The sequence below is a fragment of the Cicer arietinum genome, chromosome 5, assembly GCF_000331145.2.
Source record: "Cicer arietinum cultivar CDC Frontier isolate Library 1 chromosome 5, Cicar.CDCFrontier_v2.0, whole genome shotgun sequence".
In the NCBI taxonomy this organism is placed as follows: domain Eukaryota; kingdom Viridiplantae; phylum Streptophyta; class Magnoliopsida; order Fabales; family Fabaceae; genus Cicer; species Cicer arietinum.
The window spans coordinates 68,552,810-68,566,658 of NC_021164.2; the positions used below are offsets into that span (position 1 = coordinate 68,552,810).

At 29.1% G+C, this 13,849-nt stretch overlaps 1 protein-coding gene across 1 annotated transcript; it reads right to left on the minus strand.

The window, feature by feature from the left end:
• Positions 1-3,096: 3,096 nt before the first annotated feature.
• Positions 3,097-9,568, minus strand: LOC101503414 (CDPK-related kinase 4-like). The gene is made up of 11 exons (XM_004502664.4): positions 8,826-9,568; positions 6,866-6,996; positions 6,587-6,628; positions 6,348-6,456; positions 6,131-6,209; positions 4,817-5,113; positions 4,563-4,672; positions 4,346-4,450; positions 4,077-4,139; positions 3,605-3,772; positions 3,097-3,510 (listed from the first exon to the last, which is right to left on the minus strand). Exons 1-11 carry the CDS (start codon positions 9,363-9,365, stop codon positions 3,367-3,369), a joined length of 1,788 nt encoding a protein of 595 aa, XP_004502721.1. The 5' UTR covers positions 9,366-9,568; the 3' UTR covers positions 3,097-3,366.
• Positions 9,569-13,849: the final 4,281 nt, after the last annotated feature.

Here is a 13,849-nt window from a genome sequence, read left to right on the forward strand (position 1 = left end):
TAAAAAGAATTCCAATCCAATGATGGATGTGAACACTTTAAAGTAGATAGCTGTTCTTAATCAAAAAAGAAAGGAGATAGCTGTTTTCAGTTTGTTGAAAGTTGCTAGCGTTTAAGACACGGTTGGAATTTGGAATAAAGATAAGCATAGACTTTTTTTTTTCTCATTCGTTTTTTCCCTTTAAGTTTGGCCCTACGCAATAAAAAAGCAAATTAAAAAATAACCTAAATAAAGGGACAAGACAGCGTTTTAAGCTATATTATGCCGTTTACTTTTTATGTGTTTTAATTTTAATAAATTTAATTTACATGCACAGTAAATGTAAAAGATTTGTATAAAGTCAAACTCACACACATGATATGATATTTTAACTGTGTAAATTTTTTTACACAGTTGATACATAAAAATTAAACTATGTTTTAGAGAAAATAAAAGATATATCTGTATAAATTAATTTTATATTAACATTTAATTGAAATTAAGTATTTCATGGTTAAATTTACATTTCAATTACAAAGGAGTGTTGCTTGGTACAATTGTGAATTTTCTGAGCGTATTTGTGTAAAATTTATATTAAGTCTTTTTCTTTTTATGGTTATTATATTATGATTATGGAAGCAAGTTTGGTTTTGGTGGGATAGTTGTGGTTCAAACTGACTTGGCGTGTATGAATCGACCCATTAAGTCACCACATTTGTCCTCTATGCCCATGTTCCCGGAAAAATAAAGCAAGGTGATTTAATTAAATAGGTATAATTAATTAATAATTAGGGAGATCTGATAGTATTAAGCAATTTATTAATTCATGACGTCAAGAAGCACATTGAGTATTGGCGATCACATTTTCCGTCGAATAGGGGCGATCTTGACTTTGAATATATCTTATAAAACCAATCATGTTAAAAAAATGATAATTTTACAAAACACTCGGTTTTCAGGTTGTTGGCAGTCATCTCTCAACTCTTCGATTCTTGAAGGAAAATCACTTGGTAATCCAACGTTTGGTTAGAAAATAAGTCATATTCAATTAACAATTTTTAAATTAGGGATTAAACTCTCTTTTTTCATTTAATTTTATTTTAATTAAAATGTATTAATCACTTTATGAGATATTTTAGTTAAAATAAAATTATTCTTTTAGGAACATTGTGTGACATAAGAACTAAAAAAAACTTATAGAAATATTGACTATTTAAGATGAAATGAACTAGAGAAATATAAATATATTTTATTTGATTAAATTGTGTAAAATTCTAAAAACTTTTGTGAATTGTGTGATTGAAAATTGTAAAATTTGTAAGAATTGAAATTTTAACTTTTTCAACTTATCGGCTATGTTTAAATTGTGTAAAACTCTAAAAAAAATTATATAACTTTTACGAATTTCAATTATAAATATTTTAGTTAATACTTGTCGTTCACCGACTCTCTATGATATCTTGTGCAAGACCCGCCACTATTTATTACAATGAGTGTAGAGATATACTTTACGTGAGCGTTTGATTCGCAAAATAATAAATATTAGACAGACCAATAAAAAGTTGTACATGCCAATTTTTTGTACTCCCATATGTGTCTTTTCTGATCCACTTTTAAAAAAAATCAAATACACTCTAGTGATTTGAAAAAACACAAGCACACTTAAAGAAAAAAGTTAAATGAAATATTTTTGCAAAATGGAAAGATTACAATTAACTTGAAATTTCTTTTATAAGCAAAATATATAAAAGATGTAGAAGAAGTAATTTTTGTAATTTTATTTGCAAAAATGTTAAGTTCTATATTATAAAGATAATATACTATTTTTATGCTCGTTGAAAGAGTCTTCATGCAATGTCCAATTCTAATCTGATTCGTGCCTTCACTACGGCAGCTTTTTACTTGTTTCGGCATTCATTCCAGCCTTTGACAACTAATCCGGCATGTTCTGCAGACCATTTTATATTCTTCTTATTTTATGTCAACGTAACGTATTTGTCCTCAAAATTCAGACTCATTCAAACTTTTAAAATATTCATGTGATGACAAACTTGAATTGCATTGGTGGTTTAACTTCCAATTTCTCATTCTTCACCGTTTACATTCCTAAACAGCTGAAAAACATGAAAATGCAATGTGATTCAACGCTCCCTTTTGGGATAATTAAAATGTTAAATTAAAAGAGTGTGTGGATCCACGTTAAAAGCAACCAAACTCATGAGAATATTGAAGCTACGGATAGAAGCTTTCAAGTATAATTCTAAACACACTATAATTCAATGGTGAAAATAGCATAAACTTCACGAGGGCGACAAACATAAAGAAAAATAAATAAAATATTTTTTATGTATCTTGTAAAGATAAAAAATCACAATGTTTTTTATTTAAATATATTTTTTAAATTATAGTTTTAGTTGTATAAAATGTAAATTAAAGTAGTACAAATAAAATAAAAATTTTAAAAATTATTTAGATAAATATCAAATAATTTATAATTGATGTCGTACTAAGCAGATGAACGTTATCTTTTTACTATAAGCTATCAAGTAATTTATGAAAATCACATCATCTATTTTATTTTTGAATTTTACCTTAATATTTTTTTATTGTTGACAAAGTTTCTCTGTAGTTGCTGAAGAGATTAAAAGAGTCAAAATATGATGAATCGATTAATCAAGTGATAATTTTTTTATTCTCATGATCATACTAATTTTTTACAACTAAATTGTTTAGGATAGCTAAATATACTAATCTTGGACTTTAATTATATTGTTAGTAGTATGTTTTATGGGTGGAATTTTGGATCTCTATTATATCCCGTATCCAATATTAATCGTTCCGAAAATAAGTTAAGCGATTAGGAAAACCATTGAGCAAATAAGCGCGTGTATTTTGTTTTGACTAGTGCTAAAAGGAACAACGTGCATGATTTTTTAAACAAGGATTTAAACCAAATACACATGATCCATTAAGCTAAGGAAGAACTTGGCCCATGTTATCTACCTCAATATTCTTGTAGAACAAAGCAAAGTGCTACCTTATTGGCGTATGATAAAGTTGACCCAAATACAAGGGTCATCAATCTTCACAAGAAATCTTACAAGAAAGCAAGTTGCATTTGTGCTCACATGTAAAATGGGAGAATTTTCACTTTGCAACACAAATCACATGCACGAGGAACAAAACAATATGTTAGCTAGCTTTCTACTTTTTCATGATACAATCCCCAATGTCCCCAAAAAAAATAATTTGCTTAGACCCTCTGTACCAATTTTCCTTTCAATTCAAATTCAAAAAGAAAAAATATTTCAAATCAAATTTAAAAAGAAAAGAAAGACATAAACTAATTTCAATAAATATAATAAAATCTCCTTTTATATTTAATCATCATTGCTGTCGGTGTCTTGTATTCGAACTACGAATTGTGACACCATGCATATACTTTGTATATCCGACCAAGCTGAGTTTTCCATCCGATTTTCTGATCCAATCGCCCATTAATGCATAAGCAGAAGGACCCAAATTCATTTCCTGAACAGAATATCTCAGTGTTAAGTTTGTTATTTCATAACTTATAAGACAAAATTAACACAAGTTGGTGTGTATTTAGAAAGAATGTGCAAACCTGTGCCAACTCCTCGAGCGAAATGACTCGGTTCCCTGTCTCGTCGAAATATTCAAAAGCTGTAGTGGCTATTTTATCCCATTCTGGATGAACTTCCAGCTGGTATACACTGATTGCAGCAGCACAAAACTCTTCGAAGTCCATTTTTTTATAGGAGAGTGGCTCCATCTTATTTCAAGAAACATGCATTTCAGATTTTTCATATTATATTTGCATTCAAATAAATAAAAAAATACATATACTTATGGAAAATAACAAAAGTTATAACAATTCAGTTCATGAAACAATCCAAATTTGATTGTGGTGGTATTGATCAATAGACTAAGGCGTAAGCTTTTACCCCTTATACGATGCAACTTGTTTTCAGTTTATTATATGTATCAATCAAAACATAGTACATGATAGGTTTGGAGCAAATAGATTAAGTTGTGAGAAAAATAAATACATCTATATAACAAAACAAATGACTTACCAAATTTAGAATGTCAGGGACCCTTGCTTCCTTCATCGCATCAGTTGCATTTTTCATGAGAGCCTGAATATATATATTATAATTTCAGTTTAGAGAGACTGTGGAAAAAATAGCAAATAAACCAACTCCAAAGTTTAAACCATAAAAGACTAATTTAACAAATCTAGTATATGAGCATATAACATATTTACAATCACAATAAATAAGGTCAACATAACACATCTTAATGTCAAAGAGAGAATAAATTTGAAAAAAAATAGTGCACTTACAACTCTGAAATTCTCAAGCGAAACACAACCATCTTTGGGTTCCAAGAGGCTAAATTGTGTTCTAAGGTAAGTAAGCTCATCCTCTGGTAATGCTTTTGAGAGAGCCTACATCGATATATAAAGAAGGAAAATAAAAACATTACTCTTCTTCCATTGCCACCAATAAGGGGAGGATAGAAGATGCATTTGTAATAATGGTGGCATAACAGGTGACTACCTTCAATGCCGCACGTTTCAAAGGTGAGGCACGCACATATGACTTGACTAACTTGTAAATCAAAATATCTAAAGGAATGACATTTCTTTCGTCTCTCAACCATGGGTGAGCTGCAGATATGGAGGTAATATCATTATTAAGAATCGCGGAATAAGATTTAGGAGTGCTTGTGCGTGAGAGAGAATTTAAATACAAACAAAAAATTAACCATTGAGTTAGCCATGGTTTAAGCAAAACATTCAAATGAAACATACATAGAGCTTGAGCAGCACTCATCCTTTTCCTGTGGTCCTTGTTCAAAAGTCTCTTCACGAAGTCTTTAGCTTCGGGCGATATTGATGGCCAAGGTGTATCGTCAAAGTTAGGATTTGCTCTTAACACAGAGCGGAAGATTCCAGATTCAGTCCGTGCCCAAAACGGTCTACTTCCACATAACAATATGTACGATATAACTCCAATACTCCATAAGTCTCCTTCGACACTGTAAGATCTATGGAGCACTTCAGGTGCAACATAGTAGGCACTACCAACAATATCATTGAGGCGTTGATCTGCATGTTTATAAGAATCAGTCCTAGCAGTGCAAAAATCAATAACAGAATGGCGACGATCATAAGGTAGAAAAAATGATAAATGCTTATTTTGAACAATAGAGGCAATCCTAAAACTAGAATTAATGCATGTCCTGAGATTCATCTAAACCTGTAAATTTGTGAAAAGCATTTGACAAGAAAATTGGTGTATTTAGAGCTGAGCTTGGAACAAGGAAACTTCTAATGTGAAATATAGAAAAGAATCAGGATGGAGTCAAGGCATACATAGTAATAGTGACAATGGAAATTAAAAAATGGGGCTGTAAGAAATGTTTGATTAATTGACAAAAGCTAGCTTTTTACCGCATTTGGTTGTAGATTTGGAGAACAATTCCAACTAAATAACTTAGTCTTAGATGAATTGAAATAGCATATAATAAATAAGATCTTGCTGTTCAACACAGGTACTACTAGTATCTGTGATTATATAATCTTGATTTTGTTTCCACAGATAACTTACATAGAGAGAAAACTAATTATCGTATTAAATGTCCACAAGCCATATAAAAATTTGCTAAAAATTGGTATTTAAAAATATTTCATGATATCGTATCAATGTTAAGATGTGCATCAGATATTTCAAGCAGATGGAAAATATTAAAAAATCTCAAGCATATTGAGTTCTTAATTACACATTACAACTGCTACAATTATTTTAATTATAGATATCGATGTGCATTAAGAAATTAATGACTGATGAATTGTGATATGGTCAAATATTCCAGCTCCCCCTTTGTAGTGTGTGGGTATCCCATAAAATCTGAATGTCAGACCATATTTATTGCACAAAACATGTGATATTTTATTCTTTGGTTATTCTCCGGCAATTTGAACGTGTGACTTCTACCATGCAAGTGCACAATATACTAAAGCTAAAACTAGAAAGAAACTTACATGCAAGAAAGTTAGTAACTAGGTTATGCTTTATTACACCATTTGACACTGAATATAGTTAGGTAAGTTCAATCATATTACCTGGCCTAACAAAATCGGATAGACCAAAATCAATAACTTTCATAACAGAATCCTCGTCTTTTGACACAAAAAGAAAATTCTGCAAAGTAGGCAAAACATTTAAGGTTACAAGTTATTTATTAAAGAGGTAATTATACAAACAAAACACTCGTTGTTCACTGAAAGACGTGGCTAAATTATGTAAGTAGTTAAAACTTCAGACTTCATAATGCCATACCTCTGGTTTTAGATCGCGATGAACCACTCCCTGAAGATGACAAAAGGCAACTACACTCAGAATTTGTACAAGAATAGCTTTGGCGTCTTTCTCGGTGTATCTTCCACCTCTTTAATAAATAATTAACATCAAAAGAATTGAATTACAATTATTGTATTCAAAACCCGAACTTCTACGAGAATATGGAGGGACAAAAACATAAGAGATAGTACAAATAAAAAATAGCGTTTCAATTTTACCTTTCTAGAATTCTGTCCAGTAATTCTCCACCCTCGCACAACCTGACAAGAACAAGAGTATCTCATTAATTCAGGATAAATATTAATTTAACAGTTATATTTACTAGCCAGCTATGAAATTTTCCTATATTGTGAACATTCTTGAAAACATGTATTTATGACGAAATCCTTTATACCCAATAACTTCATGAGAACACAAATCAGGTAGATGATAAAAATGCAAATAAAATCCTATCAAGAGTGAAAGAAATATTCAGATATAAAAGTTTGTATACATACTCCATCACAATGTAGACGTTATTCACATCCTCAAATGCATCATAAAACTTGACCAAATTCCTATGTCCAGATAAGGCTTTCAACATTTTCACCTCCCTCCTAACATCTTCAATTGCTATAGCCGAAGTCATCTGCCATATGAAAATACGTTATTCACAATAAACATCATCAAGCAAAAATTATAATGCGAGATCAAAAAACGCTTGAAATTTAAAGTTGAATTCATGTTGATGTATGTCATTCCGATTTGAAATTCCCACACCCCAAATTAAAATTTACTCTCAGACTCTGATTTTGTTGTTTAGAGAATAATGAAAAGATGCAGAAGTATAGAGTACGCTTCAGCTCATGCTCTTCCTAGAAACATCACTTGTCAGATGCCAAGTAGCTAAAATGAATGTTCTAAATTGTCTGATACTTGTAGGACTTGCAGTGAAGGTACAGTTCTTGCAATGTTCATCAACAGTCAACAAGAAAGGTTTTGTCTGATCCCTTTCTCCACGATCTCAATTTTCCACTTATTCTTTTATTATTTAGCATATACGCTACCCTCAATTTCGCTATATGCATTATTTAGTCCACCACTAAGCACCAACATGTTTACTAATGATCTAACCAGAAGCTTAAACCAAACAAGTAACTTCAACGGTTTCATCCATCCTTGTGCTTTTGGTAAGAAGCAGATATAGCCAATGAGCTTTACTACACAACCACCAATTGGTCATCAATAGAACCAAAAGAAATAATCTTTTAAAAATCATAGTCCCTGCATGTAGAATAACTTCAATCAAAGCCACAATTGCAGTGACTTGCCCTTGCTTTAGAGGCTGCAACTTCACATTTTTCTTAGTTGTCTCATGCCGTATAAAACATTTTGCTACCCGGTGCTACAAAGCTCCCACCATAGCATGGTTGATGGAAGGAGGGTTGGACCCTTTGGGGGTCTATTGCAAGCAACCTTGCCTTGAATTTGTGAAGTATTATCTCTAAAACAAGTATTATCTGGCATAATTAACTCTGCAGTGTTTGGCTTTCCATACTTCTGAATTTTATTGGAAAAACAGGTTTTCCAGCATTTTCCTTTCTCATATCAGCATCTATGTAGTTAATGGCAGTACATTGGGCAGCATAATGGCCATTATGTCGAAGTTTAGAGAAACAATACAATACATTTCTACCATAATACCATACACATATTAACGCTCAAAAACAGAAGAACTCATAAAAGTAAAGACATAATCATGATTAATAAGCCGAGTTCATTGCTCCCAATATTCAAACCTAGTATAAATCAAATAGGTTTTAGGGTAAAATGACCAAAAATTCGGTAAAAAACAGAGAGAACAACTATAAGTTGGCGGCATGTTCGGGATTTTTCAGGAGTTTCACCGTAACGGCCAGTACAGTACAGCCACTTCTAAAAAATGCAACGTGGCAGCACATGGCACTTAGGAATAGCTATGCTGCTACACCGTTATAGCAGCGGTTATTGACTACCGCCGGGAGCATCATTAACTTACAAAATGACAATAACAAAGGTTAATTTTAATACTATAAACTGGAAAACAACAACTAACATGACCAATAAAACCATTCAGAAACTTATCAAGTTCCATAATGGTATTGGTATGGTATCCATTCAGAATATATGGACTAAACTTGAAACAAATTCAAATTTGGCATCATAGTTTTCCCAATAAGAGGACTTGGCTTCTAAATTGAGCTTCCAAATAAATAAATAAAAAACCAGTTAGACTAATCACGTGTTACATTTACGACAACAAATTACCAACGTAACACAAAATTCAATCATGAAAATAGTCAAGAATTGATCCTAATTGACCATCTCAAATATCAAACTTCAAGTAAAAACAAATGATCATAACAATTGACTTTGAATTATTAAACGATCACCATCAAAATCAAAAGTATAATTAGAAAACAATAAGAGTGTTCTCACCTTAGCTTTGGTTATGATTTTCACAGCCACTGATTGTCCCTTAAGTTCACCTTTTTTCCCTTTAGCCCAACAAGTATGACCAAAATGCCCTCGACCAACTTCCTTCACAAGCTCAAATTTGGCACCGAAATTCTTCCCATACCCAAAACTCTTATCCAACGACCTCTCTCCTTCCCCACCTTCCCCCCCTTGCTCCTCCGGTATTGGTCCGTCTTTCGGTTTCGTCTTCCCCTGCCGCCGCCTCAACGCCGCCATTATCGGCTTCGCCGGAGAAGGCGGAGGAAGAGGCCACCTGAATTTTCTTCCCGGAGTCTTCGCCGGCGACGGCGCCACACCTGCCGGAAGAGGACTGTTGAAAGGACTGGTGGAGAACGACGTCGCCGGCGTGTATCTTCCCGGAGTTGCATCGCTTACGCCGGAGACTGAATTTCCAGTAGGTTGTGAAGCTGGTGATGCCGCGTGATTGGGCGTTTTGAGGTTGTGATCGGTGGCGACGGTTTCGTTGTTGACTGCAATGTTTTTGCTGCAGCAATGACCCATGGCTAATTATGTCGGCGGAAGTTGACGGTGATCGGTGTAAGTCAAAGGATGTGACAAGACAAGAGAGAAAATATGTCGCCGGAGAAATTAAGAAAACACTGTAGAGAGAGAGAGAGAGAAGTAAAAGTAGCAGAAGAAGAAAAATAAGACAGAACGCAAAGAAATGAGTTAAATTTGTTAGTGAAATAAGAGAGAGAGAGAGAGAGAGAGTTATTATTTTTTATAAGCTTATAAATAAAAATACGACACAGTCCAACTGTATTCATTTATGTGTGAAAGTAAATTGCTTCCTACGTTGGTTGGATGGATCTTTTGATGCACCTTCGTCTTTTTGGATTTTTTTAATACATTTTTTTACATGTTATTTTGCGAACATGCTTTATTTTAATGTTGATTTATTCTACATAGTAGTATCGCTTTTTTTTTTTTACCTTTTGTAGATTTTGTGGATGTAAATAAGAAAACAAATCTGCTGTTTCTATTTGAGTAATTTATAGATAATCTCGTATTCTCGATTATTTTATTTTAGATTACTATATATCGTTTGATTGATTAAAGATGCAAATACAAAGAAATAGGTATATATACACATAAGACCTTGCTATACTTAAAATAGACTAACTTTTGTAAGATTATCGGATTACTCTAAAATTTATAGATAAAAATAAGAGGATGTTTAATTTTATGATATTAAAAAAATATGTTTTCTATATAAAAAAACACAACCGATATAGTAGCTACATATATTTGATATATTACGGTATTAGTTCAAATTTAAATATCTAATTCTTCATAATTAGTATGAGACTTTTAGTAATGTGTTATTTAAGAAGAAGAAAATATGTATGTCACGGTTATTCACATAATTTCGCAATTCTAAGTTTTCTATATTTCATTTCTTTATAGTTCTAAGTTTTCTATATTTCATTTCTTTATAGTTCTAAGTTTTCTATATTTCATTTCTTTATAGTTGGTGTGAGTGAACTTCACTTTTAAACTCTTTACAAGTAAAATAAGTAAATCAAAGCGAAAATATGAATTAGTTTAGAAATAAATAAATGGAAATGAATCAAACTCGGAAAATTATACAGACATGCAAACAATGAGCATTTAATTATGTTTTTGTAAAAAAAAACATAGTATCGCCTTGAAAGACAAACGAATATGCGAGGAAAGAAAATGTCGTATCTTAACAATAAGTTTGTATCTGATAAAGGAATGGCATCACATTAACATTTGACATTTGTGTGGTACTAGTATACTCCTACATCTGATTAATTTGGTATTTTTATTTCCTTTTTCTGTCTTGTTACGGTTATTTATTTTCCTCTTTGAATAAAAGATCAAGCATTGAAATTGAGGTTTGGTGTTGTTGAACTAAATTTATTGTGAAATAGCATGAGAGGAAAAGCACATGGATAGAACGTTCTTTTTGGGTGATCGATTAGTAAAATTTATCCGACGTTTATTTAGGATTCAAGCAAATTTCAAACTGAAAATTTCATTAACATTCTTTTTAAATAATTATAAATGTTAGACTATGTAACGTATACCGTAGTTTCAAAATTAGTAGTTTAATGTCGTGAAATTCCTCCAATTTTAAACCACTTATTATTTCATAAGATTAAATTAAATACACATTATACTATTCAAATTATATACGATTAAAAGCGGAAATAAGTTAGACTTTTCAAATTCAAATTATATATTTTGAAAATTTTAGATCTGAGTGACGTAATATTTATAAGATTCAATTTTATATGATCGTTTTTTATTTTTTAAAATCTTTTAAGATTTAAAAACTTATTTAAAAATCTACTTCATTATTGTTTTATTAAAGTGTACACCTCTCAAGTGATTAATGACATAGATGCTTCTGTAAGTATATCAATAAATTTAAATTATATTTCAATATTTAAACCACATTTATAAGCTAACATCATATATGACATTTTATTTTAGTTCCATTTTAGGTTTGTTTTTGTCAAACTGGGCTAAAAGCTCATATTTTAGAATTTTTGAATTAATAAAATATTATCAAATTTATGTTTTACTGTAAAATATAAAACTTAATATTATAATAATAATAATAATAATAATTGTAATATAAAAACTTATTTATACTTAATTAAATATATTGTAAATCTAAAAGATTCTTTAGTGGCAAATAGTCTAGTCCTTTTAAATAAATAGATTTTATAAATAAAAAATAAAAAATAAAAAATAAAAACTGGTCAGACCTGTGTAATAAAAAAAAATTGACGTTACTTTTATTATAGACTAGAGCATAATTTATATTGTTCAATCAATTCTCATCCCTATATACAATATATAAAAATACGTGAAATGAAAATAAATAAAATTATATTATATTTTTTAGAATGAAAATATAAACAAAAAACAACATTTTCCCTATTATTTAATGATAATATTTCTAAAATACTATTCATTCTTTTTAACAAGAAATACTCTTGATTTAATTTAACTTTTTTTATAGACCAAAAAAAAATATTTTGATTTTTATTTTTAATTATCCAATTCATTGATCCTAGTCTTAGATTATATATCATTTACTTTGTAAAACCATTATTTAGTTAGTGTTATTTGAATTAACTCAATTAAATCGATGGATGAAATTCAGTTTATGAGTTTCAATACATGGAGAATACTTTAGGTCGTTTATTAAAGTTTTTTTTTAGATTGTATAGATTAAATATGGTCAATTGTATTTTTTTTTGTCAAGTAATCTCACACACCTCAAGTGTATAAAAGTGAAAAATGTTGAATCTAATTCAAACTTTAGATATTAATATTTCACTTATTTATAATTTTTGTCTCTTTATTTTTATCTATTCACAGAGTTGGTCCATCTATTTTAATCAATTCACACAATTGGTTCATTTATTTTAAAAGTCTAACACTTTTGGTCTCTCAATCAAATTTTTTAACTAAAAAATAATAATTTGACATATTTAAATGACGTGACATGCGATTTTATGATATAAAATCATGTATGTACATTAATTATTGATATCTCATTAATTAAATTATAAAAAAACAATGAAATTGAAAGTTAAATTTTTAGAGAGTTTACTACGATTTCATTGGTGTTTATCGTTCTAAATCATCGTATCATATGTCACACTATTTAAAATAGATCAATTTATCATTTTTCAATTTCAAAATTCAAAGATATACCAAAACTATTGACTTTTAAAATATAGCACCTAATTTTATAAATTAATAAAAATAGAGATAATAAAACTAATATTAAACTTTAATATTTTTGAAGCTATCAACTGAATATTATATATACCATATGATCAATTATATTTATTTTATTACGTGTAATTTCATCTATTTACTAGTACATAGTATTTTATTTGCGAAAGAGTATAATCCGTGTGCTTACTTTTCCTATCTATATAGTTAGTTACATGTTGACCATAGAAGTCGTATTTAATAATTAATTAATTATCATGACCATCCATCCAAGTTGACTAAAACATCTCCCGGAGTTACGCTTCATCTTATCATTGGACTTTCTCCTTCTTTTTTTTGGCATTTTATGTGGCAAAATCCTTTCCTATATTAGAGAAAGTATTTCCTTTTTTCAAAGATTAAATGCAGTTAGTGTTCTCTTATTTTTTTAAATAAATTTTTAGTTTCTTTATTTTTAAATTTATTTATTAGGTCTTTAACTCTTTATTAATATATTTTTGGAATTTTTTAATTTTCTACTATTTTTAATAAATCTCATTTATGATGTGATATTTATATAATATTCGTAAGTTGGATAAAATATTTTTCATGTTATTATTATTGTATTTAATTTTATTTATATATTATAATATTTAAAATCAATTTATTTTATTTATTTATATATTATAATATTTAAAATATATTTATTTTATTTATATTTTTAATAATTTAAAATTATAAAATATTTATATTAAATATTTAAAAATTATTTATTTAACTTTTAATATTTAAATTTATTATATTATTAATATTATTTTTTTATATATTAAAATATTAAAAATAAAATTATTTTATTTATAAATTAAAATTAAAACTAATACTTAAAATATTTCAAAATTATTTATTTTATCCAACAATAATTTAAATTTTAAAATATGTAGATAAAACATTTTAAATTTTATTTTTAATATATAAATAAAATTAACTACAACAATAATGACATATAAATAATTTTATCAGAGTCATAAATGTTATGTGAATGTCACCTTATTAATAAGAGTCTCACATAATAAAAATGGTGTGGATAAAAAAAATCATAAAAATTAGTTAATATGGAGACCAAAAAACTGATTTAAAAATAAGATGATAAAAAGTTTATTTTTGACAAAATAAATGAACCAAAAATGCATGTAAACCTTTATTCAATTAGTATAACACATGCACGAAATTAATAATATGTAAAATGACTTGTCTATTTTTCTATCATAACATGACACTAGTTT

Excerpts from the sequence above, each read along its gene's own strand:
- LOC101503414 (XM_004502664.4), bottom strand. The coding sequence starts at position 9,365 with ATGGGTCATTGCTGCAGCAAAAACATTGCAGTCAACAACGAAACCGTC. Across the intron at positions 6,629-6,865 it reads AACGTCTACATTGTGATGGA|GTTGTGCGAGGGTGGAGAAT; the intron begins GTATGTATACAA and ends TGTTCTTGTCAG. Across the intron at positions 6,210-6,347 it reads ATCGCGATCTAAAACCAGAG|AATTTTCTTTTTGTGTCAAA; the intron begins GTATGGCATTAT and ends CCTACTTTGCAG.